Below are 13,474 nucleotides of genomic sequence, written 5' to 3'. Positions count from 1 at the left end.
TGTTTACCATGAACCAATGCAACAAGCAGTTTGATTAATGTATTGCTTGGTTAACAAATAGAGAAGCCTTGACTGTGTTCTGTTCTTCTCTAAAGCATGCAGGAAGTGGCTAGAGCACAAAAGAAGAGTAGGGAGAAACATGAGACATAGTCAAGTATTTCTCTCCATTTCTTAAGTGAGGAGACTTCTGTAATTTTATTACTGTACGTAAGCTTACAATCTAACTGAGCATGAAAATTTCAAAACTCAGACTGTCCATTTTGTTTCTCTTTGAGGATTTTTGTCTCTGTTCATGTTATGATATTTTAAATTATGGCCTTAGGTAGAATTTGGCAGATGGCCAGACAGTGTTCGCTCAGCTCTATGTTTTATACTCTGAGAGAGCACATTCTTTCATCCAGTGACAGCCTGCGTTATATCTGAACTTTATTATAAACTTATTTATAAATATACCACTATGCAACACTACATCTTACTTTTAAAAAGACAATAAATGACACAAAGTTGACTCAGAGGAGAAGCCAATAAGAAGCTAATTATCAGCCATTTTTATTGTGTGTTATTCTAAAATCAAGTTGACCACAAATTCTCTATGCTTACTCTGGGGAAATGTTTGACTTCCTTGATAATTAGAATCAACAAAGGCTGCAGGAAGATTCCCCTGACTATAATCCACAGCTACAGGAGCAGGTGAGTCAGAGCTCAAGGAACCTTTCAAAGTAAAAGTAAACCAAAAGTTTAATCCACAACTGCTCAGTGAAATGGAATACCTTATAATGAAACTCCTTGCAAAGTGTTAAGTGAAATTATCCACTTTAAGCAATGTAGAGAGTCAATAGCCTTCAGGTGTATACCTCTTTTCAGTGATAAAAATAATAACAATTAATGATAATAATAATTACATGTATAATTATTTTTGCTATCATTATCATCATTTACAACTTTATGCAATGTAAAGAGTCACTAAGGTAAACATCTTTTCAGTGAGTAGCTTTAAGGAAATTTTATTAGAGGAAACTGTAATACCTAAATGGCACTTGCTTCTCAAAGTACCACCATGTTAGCAAGCAAAGCAAAGAAGCGAAAGAATAACTAGCCTAAGGACTTCAGAACCCAGTCAAAATGCAATAGCCTTACAAGCTCCCAACATACAGTTTCTACCAATTGCTAAACAATATCATCTTCACTTTTTGGTAAACAATTCCCTTTTACTTTCCCATCTTACCATGAGGATGACTTCTCTGATAAACAAGTCCTCTGCAATATGTTGAACTGGCCCCAGCAAATGAATTTTGATCATGCTCAGTAGATGGATGTCTGTTCTGTCCTGATATGGATAAGATACCAAACATACCAATTAGACACTTTGGGGTTAAAATAAGATGCAGTTAAATCCTGATACCTCAAACCATCACTCCCTCAAACCTCCCTAACCCTAACCCTGTACATTTACTGCAATTTTACCCTCACTAAATCAAACCCACAATAACTCAAACCTTTCATTAACTTGAAGCAATGTTAGTTTCCCTAGGGTCATTCCTTCTCTACATATTTTTACACTCCATAACTTGAACCATGTCAAGTTGCTTGCCTGACATCAAAGCAAACAGTTAACTGCAGTCCAAAACATTTATGTTGCCTGATTCCTGCAGTAATTTAGTGTTCCATTTTCACTTGACTTCTCTGTAATTAAATTCACCTAAAATGTGTGCTGTATGAGTAGACGAAATAATTAACATCCCTTTTCCCTTATTATCAATTCAATTGCTTCTCACACTGGTACCATGTCAGCGAAAAAGGCAAAGAAGCAAAAGAGTAACTAGGACTACAAAACCCAGTCAAACTACAATGGTCTTACAAGCTCCCAACATACAGTGGCTGCCAATTGCTAAACAATATCATCCTCACTGTTCAGTAAAAAAAATCCCCATTTACTTTCCCGTCTTACCATGAGGATGACCTCTCTGATGAACAAGTCCTCTGTAATATGTTGAACTGGCCCCAGCAAATGAGTTTTGATCATGCTCAGTAGACGGATGTCTCTTCTGTCCTGATATGAATAAGATACCAAACATATCAATCAGACACTTTGGGGCTAAAGTAAGATACAGTTGAATCCTGATACCTCAACCCATCACTAACTCAACCCTCCCTCCTGGACTTCCTTCATACATTTACTACAATTTTATCCTTGGTAACTTAAATCCTCAATAACTTGAATTTTCCATTAACTTGAAGAAACTTTTGTTTCCCAGCTGTCAGGTCATACTCTATATATTTTTACACTCCATAACTCAAACCACATTAAGCCACTTGTGTCACATCAAAACAAACAGTAAATAGCACTCCAAAACATTTATGTTGCCTGTTTCCTGCAACAATTTAGTGTTCCATTTTCACTTGAATTATCTGTAATTAAATTCACTTAAAATATGTACTGTATGAATTGACAAAACGGTAGACACCCCTTTCCCCTTATTTTAATTCCCTTGAAGAATTGAGTTATTGGTATTCGTCTGTAATAAATATGTGTGCAATGAACTTTCTCATCTCACCATGGAAGTCTGGCTATAAAACCCATTAAGAGTACTCTACATGTAGTATTTGACAAAAGATTTAACCAGAGCTGTAGCCAATAAAAAGCTAGTTATCAGTCAATATTACTAACGGTAACTGCAATTTATTCTAAAAACAAATTATCACAAAATTTCTGTATTAACTCTGTGTAAGGTTTGACTACCTTCGAAATTGGGATTCACTAAGGGTGCACGAAGATCCCCCTGACTATAATCCACAGCTACAGCTGGAGCAGGCAAGCCATAGCTTGAGGAACCTTTCAAAGTAAACGCAAACCACAAGTTAAACCCAGAACTGCTCTGTGAATTGGAAACAGTTGAAACACCTTATGAATTGTTAGGTGAAAACTTACACTTGAAGCAATGAAAAGGTGTCAAAAGAGTATACAAGTACCTCTTGTCCATGAGCAAGTTTGAGGAAATTTAATTTGAGAAAACTGTGGTCATATGTAACTGTAATTAAATGGTAATTGCTACACTAACTGCTGCCATGTTGGCAAGCAAGCCGAAGAAGTTGAGAGGGAAGCCTGGAAATAGTAGCTGTAAGAACTACAGAACCCAGTCAAAATCCAACATTTTTAACAATCTCCTGACTTACAGTAGCTGGAAAATGCTAAACAATATCATGCTCACTGTTTGGTAAAAAAACTTCCAATTACTTTCCCCATCTTACCCTGAGGATGACTTGTCTGCTGAACAATTCCTCTATAACATGTTGAACTGCCCCCAGCAACTTTATACTGATCATGTTCAGTAGACGGGTGTCTGTTCTGGTCTGTATGGATAAAATACCAATAATAAGTATATTTACTATTCTTCTTCTTATTATTATAATTATTATTATTATTATTATTATTATTTTTATCATAATAGTAATAATTATTATTAACCACTTTTTAATTATTTTTAACCACTTTTTGTTATTAGTGTTATCATCATTACTATTATCATTATTATTATTAGCCACTTTAAGCAATGTAAAGAGTTGATAAGGTATACCTCTTTTCAGTGAGTAGCTGTAAGAAAATTTTAATGGCCTAAACTGTAGTAACTAAATGATAATTGCTTCTCAAACTGCTACTGTGTCAGCAAGGCAAAGAAGCAAAAGAGTTACTATGACTACAGAACCCAGTCAAACTGCAATAGTCTTACAAGCTCTCAACATACAGTAGCCGCCAATTGCTGAACAATATCATCCTCACTGTTCTGTTAAAAAAAATTCCCATTTACTTTCCCATCTTACCGTGAGGATGACCTCTCTGATGAACAAGTCCTCTGTAATATGTTGAACTGGCCCCAGCAAATGAGTTTTGATCATGCTCAGTAGACGGATGTCTCTTTTGTCCTGATATGAGTAAGATATCAAACATACCAATTAGACACTTTGGGGCTAAAGTAAGATACAGTTGAATCCTGATACCTCATCCCATCACTAACTCAACCCTCCCTCCTGGATAACCTTCATACATTTACTACAATTTTACCCTTGGTAACTCAAATCCTCAATAACTTGAACTTTTCATTAACTTGAAGCAACTTTTGTTTCCCAGCTGTCAGGTCATACTCTATATATTTTTACACTCCATAACTCAAACCACATTAAGCCACTTGTGTCACATCAAAACAAACAGTAAATAGCACTCCAAAACATTTATGTTGCCTGTTTCCTGCAACAATTTAGTGTTCCATTTTCACTTGAATTATCTGTAATTAAATTCACTTAAAATATGTATTGTGTGAATTGACAAAATGGTAGACACCCTTTCCCCTTATTTTAATTCCCTTGAAGAATTGAGTTATTGGCATTCGTCTGTAATAAATATGTGTGCAATGAACTTTCTCATCTCACCATGGAAGTCTGGCTATAAAACCCATTAAGAGTACTCTACATGTAGTATTTGACAAAAGATTTAACCAGAGCTGTAGCCAATAAAAAGCTAGTTATCAGTCAATATTACTAACAGTAACTGCAATTTATTCTAAAAACAAATTATCACAAAATTTCTGTATTAACTCTGTGTAAGGTTTGACTACCTTTGAAATTGGGATTCACTAAGGGTGCACGAAGATTCCCCTGACTATAATCCACAACTACAGCTGGAGCAGGCAAGCCATAGCTTGAGGAACCTTTCAAAGTAAACGCAAACCACAAGTTAAACCCAGAACTGCTCTGTGAATTGGAAACAGTTGAAACACCTTATGAAGTGTTAGGTGAAAACTTACACTTGAAGCAATGCAAAGGTGTCAATAGGGTATACAAGTACTTCTTGTCCATGAACAAGTTTAAGGAAATTTAATTTGAGAAAACTGTGGTCATAAGTAACTGTAATTAAATGGTAATTGCTACACTAACTGCTGCCATGTTGGCAAGCAAGCCAAAGAAGTTGAGAGGGAAGCCTGGAAATAGTAACTGTAAGAACTACAGAACCCAGTCAAAATCTAACATTTTTAACACGCTCCTGACGTACAGTAGCTGGAAAATGCTAAACAATATCATGCTCACTGTTTCATGAAAAATTTTCCAGTGACTTTCCCCATCTTACCCTGAGGATGACTTCTCTGCTGAACAAGTCCTGTATAACATGTTGAACTGCCCCTGGCAAATTGATACTGATCATGTTCAGTAGATGGGTGTCTGTTCTGGCCTGATATGGGTAAAATACCAATAATAAGTATATTTACTATTACTGGGTATTATTCTTATTATTCTTCTTATTATTATTTTTATCATAATAGTATTAATTATTATTAACCACTTTTTAATTATTTTTAACCACTTTTTGTTATTAATGTTATAATCATTACTATTATCATTATTATTATTATTAGCCACTTTAAGCAATGTAAAGAGTTCATAAGGTATACCTCTTTTCAGCAAGTAGTTTTGAGAAAATTTTAATGGCCAAAACTGTAGTACCTAAATGGTAATTGCTTCTCAAACTGCTACCATGTCAGCAAGCAAGGCAAAGAAGCAAAAGAGTAACTAGGACTACAAAACCCAGTCAAACTGCAATAGTCTAACAAGCTCCCAACATACAGTAGTCGCCAAGTCCTCTGTAATATGTTGAACTGGCCCCAGCAAATGAGTTTTGATCATGCTCCGTAGACGGATGTCTCTTCTGTCCTGATATGAGTAAGATACCAAACATACCAATCAGACACTTTGGGGTTAAAGTAAGATACAGTTGAATCCCGATAGCTCAACCCGTCACTAACTCAACCCTTCCCTCCTGGATAACCTTCATACATTTACTACAATTTTACCCTTGGTAACTCAAATCCTCAATAACTTGATCTTTCCACTAACTTGAAGCAACTTCTGTTTCCCAGCTGTCAGGTCATACTCTATATATTTTTACACTCCATAACTCAAACCACATTGAGTCACCTGTGTCACATCAAAACAAACAGTAAACAGCACTCCAAAACATTTACGTTGCCTGTTTCCTGCTGTAATTTTAATTTTCCATTTTCACTTGAATTCTCTGTAATTAAATTCACTTAAAATATGTACTGTATGAATTGGCAAAATGGTAGACACCCTTTTCCCTTATTTTCAGTTCCCTTGAAGAATTGAGTTATTGGCATTCAACTGTAATAAATATGTATGCAATGAACTTTCTCATCTCACCATGGAAGTCTGGCTATAAAACCCATTAAGGGCACTCTACATGTAGTATTTGACAAAAGATCTAACCAAAGAGCCATGGCCAATAAAAAGCTAGTTATCAGTCATTATTACTAACAGCGACTGCAATTTATTCTAGAAACAAATTATCACAAAATTTCTGTATTAACTCTGTGTAAGGTTTGACTACCTTCAAAATTGAGATTTACTAAGGGTGCACCAAGATTCCCCAGACTATAATCCACAGCTACAGGAGCAGGCAAGCCATAGCTTGAGGAACCTTTCAAAGTAAATGAAAACCACAAGTTAAACCCAGAACTGCTCTGTGAAATGGAAACAGTTGAAACACCTTATGAAGTGTTAGGTGAAAACTTACACTTGAAGCAATGCAAAGGTGCCAATAGGGTATACAACTACCTCTTGTCAGAGGACAGGTTTAAGGAAATTTAGTCTAAGAAAACTGTAGTTATATTTAAATGTTGCTACACTAACTGCTGCCATGTTGGCAAGCAAGCCAAAGAACTTTAAAGGGAGGCCTGGAAATAGTAACTGTAAGAACTACAGAACCCAGTCAAATTCCAACATTTTTAACAAGCTCCTGATGTACAGTAACGGGAAAATGCTAAACAATATCATGCTCACTGTTTGGTGAAAAAATTTCCAGTGACTTTCCCCTTCTTACCCTGAGGATGACTTCTCTGCTGATCAATTCCTGTATAACATGTTGAACTGCTCCCAGCAACTTTATACTGATCATGTTCAGTAGACAGGTGTCTGTTCTGGCCTGTATGGATAAAATACCAACCATACCAATTAGACACTTTAGAGTTGAGGTGCGTTTGGAAGGTTTTTAAATCTTGTTCCACACCAGACGTTATTTTATTCTATCTACCAATGTATAAATGAGACCTTTCTTGTATTTGAAATGAATAAAACTGAAGAAATTTGTAAGAAGTCCAGTGTATGTGTTCCTATGGAGGCAAACAAGTGTTCTTTTGCAAATTGTAAGCAAAAATGTTCAGCTGAGTGCTTTCAGATACAAGACTCAGCCATAACAACTTAATGCCAAAAATTTAAACATTTTACACTTGTTGCAACATTATTGTACTTTTTTGTTTGCTTAGCTTTCTTTCTAAGCACTACATCTGTGCACAGTAGTTATTACTTATTTCAACTGTTGTAACAGTACTAATTTCAAATATTACATTTTGTTTTAAACTTATCACATATTTGAATGCAACATGTAACAACAAAGTTAAGGTTCAACACATTAAACTAATGGTAGTATGAGTCATGCTGAAAAAAAAGTTTCCTCGTGAATCTGAGTTTTACTATATATTCAAATTGTTATCATGAAGCTACAGAAGAATTAACTCTTATTTTGAAGTAAGGACTACAATTTAGAAATCAAGCAATTCATCTACCATTGTGTACATGTAACTGTCTACGAAAAAATTTCAACAAAAATAGTCTGGTGGTCAAAACTGGATAATTGCCAATAGGGTAAACTTGATGTCTCCTTTAACTGAACAGAAAGATAAATCTACACAAGGGGGGGGGGGGGGGGGGGGAAACAAGGAAACTGTCTCCAAAAACGCCTGTAAAGAACCAACCAATATTAACACTTTTGTTTTCATGAGCTACAAATGATAGAATTAAGGAATTTGCATTGGATTATTCACCTCATACCCTCACAATTTACCTCCACAGTAGTCATGATTAGTCAGCTCTTCCCTGAGTTGCTTGCGAGGTTGATCTGCACTGACAGGTGCTGGTCTCTTATCCCTTCCTGAAAAACATACATGCACCAAAATAAATTAACAATGATTGCCAACAGCATGCAGTGGCAAGTAGATCATGCTTGATTGTCTTAGTAGTAGTGGAGGAACCACACATATCATTAGAATATACTGAGTTTCTTATGTAAAATAAGTTCTCATAGACTTCTCCAGAGTAAATATCACAGGATCAGTGAAATGGGTAAACAAAACAAACAGTACATGTACAGCCCAGGTGGAAATCTTATTAAGATCTTGGAAGATCTTGTAAGATCTTGGAAGATCTTGTAAGAATCTTATAAGATGGCAATTAAGATGAAGATCTTACTAAGATCTTATTAAGAATTAATAATCTTAATAAGATCTTGCCAAATTCTTGAACAAATCTTAACCAGGTTTGAGCATTGTAAGATCTTAAAAGATCTTAATAAGTTTATACAAGAATCTTGTAAGAATCTTGACAAAATTTTACAACACATGGGGATTAAGATCTTGGAAGGTTCTTAACAAGATCTTACTAAGTTTATTTAAGAATCTTGTAAGAATCCTCACAAAATTTTACAAGAAATGGGGGTTAAGATCTTGAAAGGTTCTCAACAAGATCTTATTAAGTTTATTTAAGAATCTTTTAAGAATCCTAAAAAAAATTTTTACAACACATGGGCATTAAGATCTTGAAAGTTCTTAACAACATCATATAAAGTTCACTTAAGAATCTCAGTTGTAAGAATCCTAATCTTTAAGAAAAGGAAGATCTTACAAGCTTCTTGACAAGATCTTGGTAAGTTTGTTTAAGAATCTTAATAATGAAGTAAGATCTGTAAATGTAACATCATTAAGATTCTAGACAGGATTTCATCTAAAGTTCATCTAAGAGTTTTGTAAGAATCAAAATTTTAAGATCAGTAGGAATTTAAATGTTCTTGACAAGATTTTATCAAGTTTATTCCAGTACATTCTTGAGTAACTTGAAATGCTTATCCTGTTCTGTTCATAAGAGAGCATGGGGATGCATAAGGCTTAAAACCTCTCACACATGATGTGAAAAATGCCATGTCCAAAAGGGGATCACATAACGTCAAGTAAGCTTCTATGGTATGGTGTGCAAATTTCAGACCTGAGAACACAATATACATGCAGCTGCTTTCTAAAGAGGTAATTGTTCCACTGGAATTATGGTATCAGCAGATTAAATTTGGACAGTCTTTTCAGATTACATTTGATGATTGATTATGAAATATACTGAACAGCTAGTTTAAATAATCACTAATCATGTTCATAGGGAGTGTCTAGAAAGGGATTAAACCTTCCCATCTTTCCCTTGAACATAAAGACACCCATAGATAATGTCACCACATTCCACAAGCAAGAGACTTTTGCTGATATGGTTCAGAAAAAAAAATATGGCAGTATGCAGACCAGCCAGATGGCAGAGTGAAAAGATGTATTTAAAAAAAAATTCATAGCTAGCTGCTTGTAAAAATATTTTTCAAGAAAGTTGCATGAAATTTGTACTTTCACCAAGGCATTCCACGCCACTGCGCATACGCAGAATTGCAAATTGTACAATTGATCGTTGTTGTTAACTGTTTTTGCATCATATCGTTTCGGACAAAGTTTGACAGAAATTCTACATTGGTCGAGTGTTATCTGCCTGGTTGCGAAATTTAACTGTGCCTTACAGCCCTAAAGAAGAAGAATGATTTTGAGAATTAGGATTTTACCGACCAAATTCTTTACAAAATAATAACAAATAAACATCAGAAATTTGCAGACCGGTCAGATGGCAGAAATTAAAAGTATTTTAAAAAAGTTTATAGGTAGTTACTTACAAAATACTTGCGAGAGTTGCGTGACATTTTGTACTTTCACTAAGGTTTTCCCCAGTCTCCCGCTACGGCCGGCGCAAAATTACAAATTGTTCACTCGACCGTTGTTGTCAACGGTTCTCGCGCCATTTCGTTTCGGCAAAGTTTTACAGAAATTTTACTTTGATTGAGTGTTATCTACCTCGTTGTGAAATTTAATTGTGTCTAAAGCCCTGAAGAAGAATAATGATCTCGAGAATTAGGATTTTACAAGCCAAGTTCTTTACAAAATAACTAATGTTACTGTCGCTTAAAATACAGAAAATGACGCAGTCGGTAAGTAACATGAGTTTACAGCACACCAGAGGAGATAAATCGCGTTTTGCTTTTCTTGTGAAAGAACACTATGATTACACATTCAAGTTTGCGATATCCTTGTTTTATTCTGTCACGTGAAGGGGCCTCAGGTGAATAGTTTACACATCTAAGCACATAGAAAGCACACGTATGATTGTGCACGACACTCGCTTTATAACTCAAGGAACACATTGGTCTTTGTAGTTTAAGTATCTTAAACTAAAAAAACCACTAGTGCACGACTGGTAATGAAGCAAATGAAGGCAAATCATCCCGAAGGTAAGTGCTACTGACTTTTATTCATTAAGTTCACGTTATCAACATTACACATCTGGAAGGTGATGCGATAGACTTATTTCTCGCACTTTTTAGATTCTTTCAGCATGGACGAAAAAAGTGACGATAAGTTTATGTAATTGCAAGGCCACGGTATTTTTATACAAGGCAAATCATAAAATCTCGTTAGGGTTCGATTTCGCCAGGAAGCGTTTTTGTTTAGAATTGAGTGGAAACTGACACGAGATGTAACGCTATCATCATCAAAACCACGTAACGGCGGCTGCTAACCTTACTGCACTTGTAGCAATTCTCTCAAGTCAGTTTTAATCCAGATTGTTCTGGATTTAAGTGTTGTAGGCAGAATCATCGTAGCTTCCAGTCGTCTTGCATGGAAATGGTTCACAATAAACAATTAATTTGTCTTCGGCTTTACTAATAACCACTAGAAGTTAAACTAGAAGGGTGCAATAACAACGCGAAATCGATTATGGAATTCCTTTATTCCCAAATAATTATAAATTGCCACGTTCTACTTAAAAGTTTCCACTGGTGAGGATGATGATGAAAGCCAAACTGGGTTTGATTATCACGGCCGTGTCCACAGTAGTGGAAATCTTCCCAAAGCAAACAAAAATTACCAAAAAATGGGAAGTTCTTCTGATGATGTAAGAACTCTAAATACTCAATGTTGGTGCATGATAGTTCATTTCCCCCCCCCCCCCCCCCCTCCTTCAAGACTTCATTGACTTAGATGGCTTAAGGCAGAATTTTGGCACTGTTATCCTCTTAATTTTACTCTAATACATTCAATACCTGTATTAATTCCATGCAACATTTTTTGTATTTTGTTTGGTTCTGTTTAGTTTTTATTTGTTTTGTTTTGTGAATGTGTGTGTATTTTTTTTCTGGTTTTCATTTAATGCTGAGTCATGATTCCTTGCTTCCCTTTCTCATAATTTTCTTTGTTCTAAAGGTTAATGAAACTTAATTCAGTGGAGGGATTGCTCAACAAATGTAAACATTTTTTCAATTCATATTCACAGGAGAACTGGAGAGATAGGATCACCTGTAAAAATGATTGTATCCTGAATAAAGTAGACTTTGAGTCCCATCTTAATGCTACAAGCACAGAATGGGATAGAAGGGTGGCAACTCTCTTGCAACTCTGATTGTAAAAGGTAATTTTTCATTTATCAACTTTTTGTGGGAATTGGGAATAGCTGTTTCAGCAGTGCAAAGCGTAAACAAAGTTTGTTGGATTGGAGTTGGGCAGTGCAAATTGCCAAGATTCATAACTGGGAACTTGTACATAAAAATTTTGCTCTTAAAGATGATAAATTCTTGTTAAAGATAGTCACTACCTCCTTTTCTTTGCATACAGATGAGGCATGATGGTGATCAAGGAGAACCATTGAGAAGCTCCTCCCCTCTATCTTAGTAAGTACTCCTCACAAGTCAGGCTACTGAAAGATGGAATTGAAGTCAGAGCAACAATTCTACTGCAGACAATAGATTATGATACTTAATTATTTAAACACTGAGGGTTTTTTTTCCAATCTTGATTCTTGTCTCCTAACATGTTACATTTCATTTTAGATGTACAATGAAACCAAACTCCTATTACTCCTCTCTGGCAGGGATTTTAAAAAATACGCTCTCAAGGTTTTAGTATATTTTGTACCTGTATACAAATTACTATTTTCTTTTTTTCTTCCCACAGGAGCCATAAAACAGAAATTTGGTGATGCCCAAATGAATAAGAGGTGGTCTCAAATAAGGCTCTACTTGAATAAAAAAATTGCTTGGATTCCAAGAGAAAAGTTCAAAATGTAGAGGGCAATGTTGACAAGTCCGTAGACTGAATGAACTAAGGCTTGGTTGATATTTGTAAAAAATTGAAACATATGCAAATTTACTTGTCAAGTAGCTGTCAAATTGACTAAAATGCCAACTTAGATGAGTGATAGTGAGCTTTAATTCTTTGAACACGTTTGCTGCAATACAAAATTTTGTTGTTTTTTTTTTGTTTTCATGCTTAAATTACTCTAAAAAAAGAAAAACTATTTCAGTTTGAATCAAACGAAGAACAATTTAAAACTAGGACATGCCTTTAGTTATTATGGCTTTTTTGTGAAAGGATAACTATGGTAGTTCAAATCAAACTGTCAAATGACTCCAACAATTAAAACAATTGCTTTTTTAGATTTTTAAAACACACCGAAGGGAAGAACAAGAACTCTTCTTGTACAATTGTCATTTAAATCGTGCATGTTTACCAGTTAACGTTTCTTATCAAGATCTTTTTTAGTAATTAATTTCACAGTGTTGAGAATTTGAAATAAATTTTGCTTAAATGTTGGATGAAGAAATTCTTTCTTAGTTGTGATCTCCATTCCTCGATCATCCAGTTACTGCATATTGCATAAACCATCAGTTACCTACTATGGTCTGAAAAAAATGTGATATTTAAGAATTTTTAAAGATTCTGCAAAAATTCTTGTAAGTTGTTTGAAAATCTCACAAGTTCTTGTAAGTTCTTTTAGAGATCATTAAGACATTGTTTAGAATCTTAACAAGTTCTTTTGAAAACTTGTGAAGGTACTTAATTAAGATTCTTGTCACAGGAATCCTACCAGATCTTGTAAGATTCTTGTAAGTTTCTTACTAAGATACTTATCAAGACTCTTAGTTAAGAATCTTATAGGATCTGGTAAGATCTTGTCACAAGATTCTTACAGGAATCTTGTAAGATCTTACAAGATCAGGTAAGATCTTGTCACAAGATTCTTACAAGAATCTTGTAAGATCTTGTCACAAGATTCTTACAAGAATCTTGCAAGATCTGGCAAGATCTTACCACAAGATTCTTACAAGATCTTGTAAGATCTTACAAGATTCTTACAAGATCTTGTAAGATCTTACAAGATTCTTGTAAGAATCTTGTGACAAGATCTTACAAGATCTTGTAAGGTCTTACAAGATTCTTAATTAAGAATCTTAATAAGAATCTTAGTAAGAAACTTACAAGAATCTTAGTAAGATCTTAAT

General features: G+C 34.9%; 1 protein-coding gene and 1 long non-coding RNA gene across 2 annotated transcripts in view; one reads left to right on the top strand and one right to left on the bottom strand.

Annotated features, from left to right (window-relative positions):
- Positions 1-13,474, bottom strand: part of LOC149037013 (uncharacterized) — a 28,132-nt gene that overhangs the window by 7,117 nt on the left and 7,541 nt on the right. Inside the window, exons 7-18 of the mRNA XM_089188296.1 lie at positions 7,907-7,993; positions 6,887-6,988; positions 6,395-6,484; positions 5,614-5,700; positions 5,120-5,221; positions 4,611-4,703; positions 3,820-3,921; positions 3,250-3,351; positions 2,741-2,833; positions 1,949-2,050; positions 1,226-1,327; positions 601-711 (exon numbers count right to left, since the gene is read on the bottom strand). Of these exons, the coding sequence (XP_089044422.1) occupies positions 601-711; positions 1,226-1,327; positions 1,949-2,050; positions 2,741-2,833; positions 3,250-3,351; positions 3,820-3,921; positions 4,611-4,703; positions 5,120-5,221; positions 5,614-5,700; positions 6,395-6,484; positions 6,887-6,988; positions 7,907-7,993 (1,173 nt within the window). The remainder of the gene's footprint in view (positions 1-600; positions 712-1,225; positions 1,328-1,948; positions 2,051-2,740; positions 2,834-3,249; positions 3,352-3,819; positions 3,922-4,610; positions 4,704-5,119; positions 5,222-5,613; positions 5,701-6,394; positions 6,485-6,886; positions 6,989-7,906; positions 7,994-13,474) is intronic.
- Positions 9,985-12,785, top strand: LOC149037014 (uncharacterized). The gene is made up of 3 exons (XR_016181351.1): positions 9,985-10,126; positions 10,249-11,863; positions 12,147-12,785. It is a non-coding gene; the product is annotated as an uncharacterized LOC149037014 (long non-coding RNA).

The sequence above is a fragment of the Pocillopora damicornis genome, chromosome 11 (assembly GCF_964200805.1).
Source record: "Pocillopora damicornis chromosome 11, jaPocDami1.2, whole genome shotgun sequence".
Classification (NCBI taxonomy): domain Eukaryota; kingdom Metazoa; phylum Cnidaria; class Anthozoa; order Scleractinia; family Pocilloporidae; genus Pocillopora; species Pocillopora damicornis.
Note: the sequence above shows the minus strand (reverse complement) of the source record. Positions and strands in the feature narration are given on the sequence as shown.